The 7,357-nt window shown below is 31.1% G+C and overlaps 1 protein-coding gene across 1 annotated transcript in view; it reads left to right on the forward strand.

Moving 5' to 3' along the window:
* Positions 1-464: 464 nt before the first annotated feature.
* The window catches only part of LOC108728898 (uncharacterized), a 55,070-nt gene continuing 48,177 nt past the window's right edge, over positions 465-7,357 (forward strand). The window contains exons 1-2 of the mRNA XM_018457709.1: positions 465-650; positions 1,344-1,512. Coding sequence (XP_018313211.1) covers positions 600-650; positions 1,344-1,512 — 220 coding nt within the window. The 5' untranslated portion in view covers positions 465-599. The remainder of the gene's footprint in view (positions 651-1,343; positions 1,513-7,357) is intronic.

A 7,357-nucleotide genomic window follows, 5' to 3' on the forward strand; every position in this document is an offset into this window, starting at 1 on the left:
ACAAATATGGTATATATGCAAGTACATATATAGTATATATATAATTCACATTGAATTATTTAAAGCATTATAGATCTAGCTTCGACCGTTAAAGGCATTTTAATTTCTATTATTAATTGTGTTTCTCACATAGCACGGTCTTTAAAAATGTTTAATTTTTGCTACAACAGCAAAATTATTTTTTTCCGTGTGTTTGTAAGTTTCCCAATTTGCTTCTCTCTTTTTAAATTTTTTATTTCTTGTGATAAGGAAAGTATTTTTCTTGCAGATTCCGATCAGCTTTCCTGTTCTATGATAAACTAATCTATATCACTGCAAAAAATGCAAACGACTAGTTGAATGTCTGACGCGATCGATGATTGCTGATAAAACCTCGGAAGCAGATAATAATGTGGTTGATAAGGAAAAACCGACATCGGATTGTGAACGGAAGTCGTTATGTATCCAAATCGGTTTAAGTCGTCCATGAAATTGCTTAAAGCTCACAAGTTGCGTAGTTACCGGTGTAGCATTGATACTTTACACGGTTTGCTTATTCGTTTGTTTCATTGTGCGTCACATTGTGCGTTTGAGTGAAAAGAAGAGAAGTAGTTTTAATTATGGGAAAGTTTGCTATAGTGTTTTTGATAGAGCTTCTCGTCATCGTGGAGGTATGCGAATGTTTTTTTTATTGTTTGAATCGATTATTTAAATCGGAAATTTAAATATGCATCCTATACATTGAGTGATATAAATTATTATTCTTTTTAACAGTGTTAAATGACAGATTTAATATTAATCTAATATCAATTGAAAGGCATATTGCAACAATGGAGTAACTCACATTTTGTAAAAATGAAGTAAATAAAATCTGAAGTTAATCGTGATGAGAAAAATACATGTAACACCGAATATGTATAATATTAATATTTTTCTCATGACTTTAACTTTAAGATTTAATTATTTCTACACTGGTTTTTATAAAATGTAAGTTAGCCTATTGCTCCATTAAGAAAATTGAATTTACAGTATCTAATATAATAATTATATTTATAATACTGAATATAAATTAAATACAGTGAAGAAAGAGATAATACTAATTGCAATATAAGCAAAACACGAGTTTGCGCAATCAGATAAGTGATGATTGTCGAAAAATATCAATTTGTCTGATATGTGGTATCGAATGATTAATTCGAGATAAATCATATAACCAATTACTTTTTTTTTTAGAAAACAAAATGTAATTTTAAAGTTATTAATTAAAATATTACTGTAATATAAAGGATACTATATCTATAAAAGATGAATATGCTGTAAAAATTTTAAATTAAAGCATGTCCTTTCCGCATTTTCCGTTTTAGATTGTTCTCGGAGATCGTTTTCACGGATACGAGTCTTATAAAAAGTTCTACAATTATCGCGTTAATAGCGGGCTACTAAAACATCTAACGACCGCTTCCTATCAAGTGACGAAGAAATCATATTACGGTTCTAATGACATGAAAGAAAAAGTAAAATCGCGCTTTGAAGGTAATGTGTGAAATCCTAAAACAGTATTTTGATCATTTAATGTGATTAAAATGTGTATTAAAATAAATCTTTCAATTTATAATTTATACATTAGAAGATATTATCTATTCTTGCCCTGATGAAAATAATTTTTCTCAAAATTTTTCACATAATTTTTCAAGATTTCTATATAAATTTTAGTATTTTTCATAATTTCCATATATAATTTCATAACTTTTTCACAAAACTTTTCAGATTTTTTATATGAATTTGAACACTTTTTAGAAAAGCTGAGATTACATCTTATTTATAATTCTTTAATATAAGTGAAAAAGTCTTCAAATTCTTTAATGTGTATGTGTAACTAAAATAAAAGGACGAAAACTCTAGATATGTCAAAGTATCACAATCCTTTTAGATTTAAGGGGGGACCCCACCCCTGAGGTTTTAAAAAAATCGAAATTTTTTTTATTACTTTAATTATTAGTTTGAACCCTTAAGAAAATGAGAAAAAAGATTCGGAAGCGAAATTCAAAATCAAAGTGATCGAGAAAGTGAATTTCAGCTGCGGCAGGTCGGAACGACTCCGCCTCTTTCGTAATCCGCCTGGGCCCTGCAGATATATAAAATTATGTACCAATTAAAATATGAGTTTTGGATGCTATCTATAAATATCACAACTTGTATTAAATCCAATTTCAGCAATTTCAGCGTTGGTTTTAGTGTGAGAGTGACGCCATTAGTAAACATCAAGAAAGCGCACGCTTCATTTTAAACACGTTTTTCTTAAAACTGTATTTTCCAAGACGGTGTACATGATAACTCAAAAAGTTTTCATTCGATTGACTTCAAATTTTAACTGAATATTTCCAGCAATATTCTCTATCGTTTGACGTAGAAATTTTGCAAGATATTTTATAGTTTTTTTTAATCGACAATTAAAGATTTTTTTTCGAAATAATTGCAACTTTTTTTCAAATCATCACCATTTCAAGAGAAATCAATATTTTAAAAAATCCCTACGTCAGACGATAACCATAATTGTGTATGATGCCATTTTTTTAGTTTACATAGGTTGAACCGTTTTGCCGAAATCGTGTACATCGTTTGAGCCCGTCTCATGAAAAGTGTTTTCATAATTAAATCAGGAAGCCGCCATTTGTCGTTCAAACGAGATAAAAAAATTATTTTTTACACTAGAAAAAATGTATAATAAAATCCTCAAATTGGTCTTTCAATCAAGTTATTCATTTTTCCCCAAAAAATTCAACAAAGTTTAAAACTGATTTTTGGATGCCAGGGGTGGAGTCCCTCCTTAATATATATATTTATATATTATCCGCTCGGAATTGTAATAATAATAAACAATAAGATTAGGTAGGTCAGCCATGAGCAATATAAAAGATCTAAACTTAAAATTAGTTTATTATAACAATTTAAAGACAAATAACTGGTTTTTCAAAGACATAAGGAAAATCATAGAACGTTTCTACTATACTAAGTCTTTATTAGCTACTATTAATTAAAGCTTTAAATACAAAAATATATTGAGTCTAGTAATTAAAACGTTGGATGAGTTTAGAAAAGCCATTGGTAACATTGCTACATAACGTCATAATATAATAAATAAATGAATAAATTTACGCAAATAGATAAATTACAAATTATACAGGGTTTGTCCGAAAAATAATGTCAATGACTTTATTGTGAAGCGACTATACGTCGCAGCGCGATCGGATCGGTTGGAATCGGTGAAGGCGGAAGTCATCTTACGAACGCGCGGTCGCTCAGTCATCTTTGATCATTCGGTGAGTAAAGACAAGCTTTTCCGTGAAACGTGTTTTCGTCTCCTACGCAAGCCGTAATGCAGCGCTCGTTCGAACAAAGAATTGTGATCAGGCTTTGTGTGAAACTCGGCAAGTTCGCCAACCGCCCTACAGTCCTGACGTGGCTCCCGCAGACTTCTTTTTGTTTCCGTGCTTGAAAATTCCCATGAAAGGACATCATTTCAGGACGGTTGACAAAGTCAAAGAGGCTTGCACCAAGGCTTTAAAGAACGTTCCGAAAAAGGCCTACCGTGACGCCTTTGATGCCTGGAAATCTCGCTGGAAGCGGTGTATCGACGCAGGAGGAGACTATTTTGAATCCTTTTAATGTGTTGTACTGATCTAATCAATAAATTTTTTTTAATCTCTCATTGACATTACTTTTCGGACAGACCCTATACGTATATTGTTCATAATTCGAAATTATTTTATCGTCGGATGGTGAGAAAGAGCAGAGTTAGGATTTAAAAAAAAAATGTAAGTCAAAGATTCTTTTATGTTCCGACAGTACCGTAACTAGCTTTTCATGGACCTTGGACAAAGTTTTATTTTTGGGCCTCTTAATTTTTTGAAGGAAAAGAATGATAATATAATTACAAGAAATATTATTTAAAAACAAAAACATTTATTTCAATTGCACTTTTCTGGCTTCTAAGTCTGCAAACGCATCAATTATATCATCAAAATTAATTTTTAACAATATTATATTCAATAGAAATTATAGAAATATTTGACAATTGTTCTTATCCTATAGTTGATCTTAAATAATTTTTTATTAATTTAGCATACTGAAACTTCTCTCACGAAGCAGTATAAATGTGAAAAATATGGGAAAAGTGAGAAATATTCGGAGAGTAATATTAATATTAGGATATGACTCAATTAATCCAAAATCATGAAGAGAAAATATCAAGCGTTGCAGCTTTAATGTTTGGCATCAATGTCGAGGCTTTAAATTTAAAGCTTTGGATTTCATTTGTAAATTCATAAATTTAAATCTTTGTTATACCTAATAGCGAGATCTGCAGCCGATTTTTGTAAATTAACAACATTCAAATTAGCTCATTGATTCTAAAGACAAGCCACAAAGAAAACTAAATTCGTCACAAACAGTTTTCAGTTGTTCATAACGCCAATCCATTTAAGATATTATTAAGACAATAAAATATCAAAAATGCTGTAAATTTGCATTTTAAATAATTTTTTAAAACAATAATTTGTCATGCTATTTCTTTTATCTACTTCATTTATTTCCATTTTCTTAACTCTACTTTTCCGTGTATTAGGAAATATAAATTCTATATCCATTATTTCAGCTAAATTTTTTGCTTTTAGAAAATTTTCTTCAAAATTTCTGATAGTCCTTGCAAAGTATCACGTCCATTAATTAAATTTGTTGCATGATATGTTGATACATTTTTTCGTTGTAATGCTTTATTTGTTCGATCAATGCATTGCAAAATTTTATTCCATATAGAAAGAGTTATACATATAAATCTGTCATTAATTTATAACAGCAAATTTTTTGCATTTGGTATTGCTTCCGGATTTGATAAATCATTTGCAAAAAAAATTGTTTCCAATGCTTTCTTTACTTCAGGTAATTATAAATATAGCGATTTTATTGCAACAGCTTTTGATGACTATCTTGTATTAGATAAACTTTTAAGCGACAATTTTAAAGATTTCATTAAAATTTTTTATCATTTTGTTGAAGACGAGAAAAAATTGAATATCTGTACAGTACCACAAAAAGTAATTATTTCTAATGTCGTATGAGCAGCGTGGACACTAGCAAAATTTAGATTATGAGCTGCGCAAGATACAAATAGAGCAAGATTATTAATTTTCAAAATACGTGCTCCTACTTCTTTATATTTGTCGGGCATATTGACATCGTTGGCATATCCTTATCCTCTAGCATCATGAAAATATCCAATTTATCAGCTTCTACTTAAAATTTCAGTCGCTAAACCTTTTGTTTTTTCATGTGATTGAATGAAGTCGATGAAGCTTTCTTCGATCATTACCTTACAGTCAATCTGGATGTATCTTATGATTTGACTCATTTATTCCCTTCTTGAGACATCAGAAATGCAGTCGAATAAAATTGAATAGTACTTTGCCTTCTTAATTCTGCATATTATTTCATTTCTAGTTTTATCGCTAATTAATTTTATTAATTTATTTTGTATAATAGGTGAAAAGTATGAGATGGAATCTTTTTTATGCTTTTCAATTTGTTCTTTTAAAGCAGTATTATAATGGTTAGCAAATTCAATTAAATTTAAAAAAGTTCTACAATTTGGATTACCAATTATTTCATTTGAACCTCGAAGAGCAATATTATTTTTTGCGCAAAATAGAATAGCATCTATTATCATTCTTGATATTTCACGCCATATCATCTTTTCTTATTAATTAAATAATCATCGAGTTTTCTGATCTTACATTCATCACTTTCCATTTTACATAATTGTTTCGACGTTCAGAAGAATTTTCACGTTTGGGAATAACGGGATTAAGATGTTTCCAATCATGAAATCCTTTTTGTCGATCTGAAATATTCTGCAATCCAAAAAGCATACAAGGAAAACGAAATATTGCGTTTTGATTGACAGAATATAATAGCCATTTTTTTAAAACTATTTCTCCATTAGTTTGTTTAACATAGAACCTACTTTTGTAAAGAAGGGATTGCAATAAGGGACATTTTTGGCCCCCCCCCCGAATTTAAACGAAACTAGGAGGGAAATGTACTTCCATATAGGCCTCATAATTCCTCAAAAAGATATGGTCTTAAATCTCATCATTTATGAATTATTACACTTTGAATTTGAACGATTTATTGGGGATTTGGCACTTTTCGATGATTAAAGTTTTTTTTGACAATCTTCCTGGAATGGCCACTTCACCAAACTTTCTCAAAAACTTCTTAAGGGTATCACCTAGAATATATCAAGAGATGAAAGCGATGCAAGCGTGTGCACACTATCATCCACGTCGAATCCAGAGTGCGCTATCTTTACACGTGTTTATAGTGGTTCAAGACCATTTAAGATTTTGCAGATTCAAACTGATGATCGTTTCATGATTCAAGAAAGATACGTAAACATGAAAAGCAATGATTCCAAATAGATCGACTCATTAGGAAAGGAAAGGGAAAGCTAAGGAGGGGTTCAAAATGAATAGTCTTCTGATATTTTATTTTAATCATGAATGAAGGGAAATAAAAACGAAATAATGTTTCATTAATATAATATAAACCGCTGGCATTTGAATTACCTAATGTGCATCACGTGGAGGTTGCTCGAACGGATTTGCACACTTATGTACATATATATACAGGGTCATCGAAAAGTATCGGACCCCCCTAATATCTTCAATTAGAATGCATTTTGGAGAAATTGTCCAATAGCAAAGTTATATGTCGTTATATAAAATGTGTTATATAAAAAGTGTCGGATCCCCCTAATATTTTCAGTAAGAATTGTTAACTTCAAACCTTTATAACTCAAAAAGTACTTAATGAAAAAATGTTTTATTATAGTGTTTTGGAAAGCTCTCGAGATAAGCTAAATATAAAAATATGCAATAAAATGTAGGGGGCTCCATTTAAAAAAATAAGGTTGACCTTGAAATGACCTTAAAGGACATGGTCAAGATCAAAGTCAAGGTCATCATCTTACTCCTCGCTTGAAACCATACAACTTTGCTATTGGACATTTTCTCCAAAATGCATTCTAACTGAAGATATTAGGGGGGTCCGATACTTTTCGATGACTCTGTATATTGCGCGCACGCGTGAATGCGTATGTACATGTATATACGTTTGTGTCCGTGTGTGCGTGCGTGCATGCATGTGCGCGCATGTGTGTGTGTGTTGCCGTGCGCGTACATACTGCAAATAAAAATTTTGTTACTCCTACGGTTACGTTACTCCTAGGAGTAACGAAACTTTTATTTGCAGTGTCTACGCGCACGGCACACACACGCGCGCGCGCGCGCGCGCACGCACGCACGCACGCACGCACGCACGC

This window comes from Mycetomoellerius zeteki, unplaced genomic scaffold (genome assembly GCF_001594055.1).
Source record: "Mycetomoellerius zeteki isolate Tzet28-1 unplaced genomic scaffold, Tzet1.0 scaffold657, whole genome shotgun sequence".
In the NCBI taxonomy this organism is placed as follows: Eukaryota; Metazoa; Arthropoda; class Insecta; order Hymenoptera; family Formicidae; genus Mycetomoellerius; species Mycetomoellerius zeteki.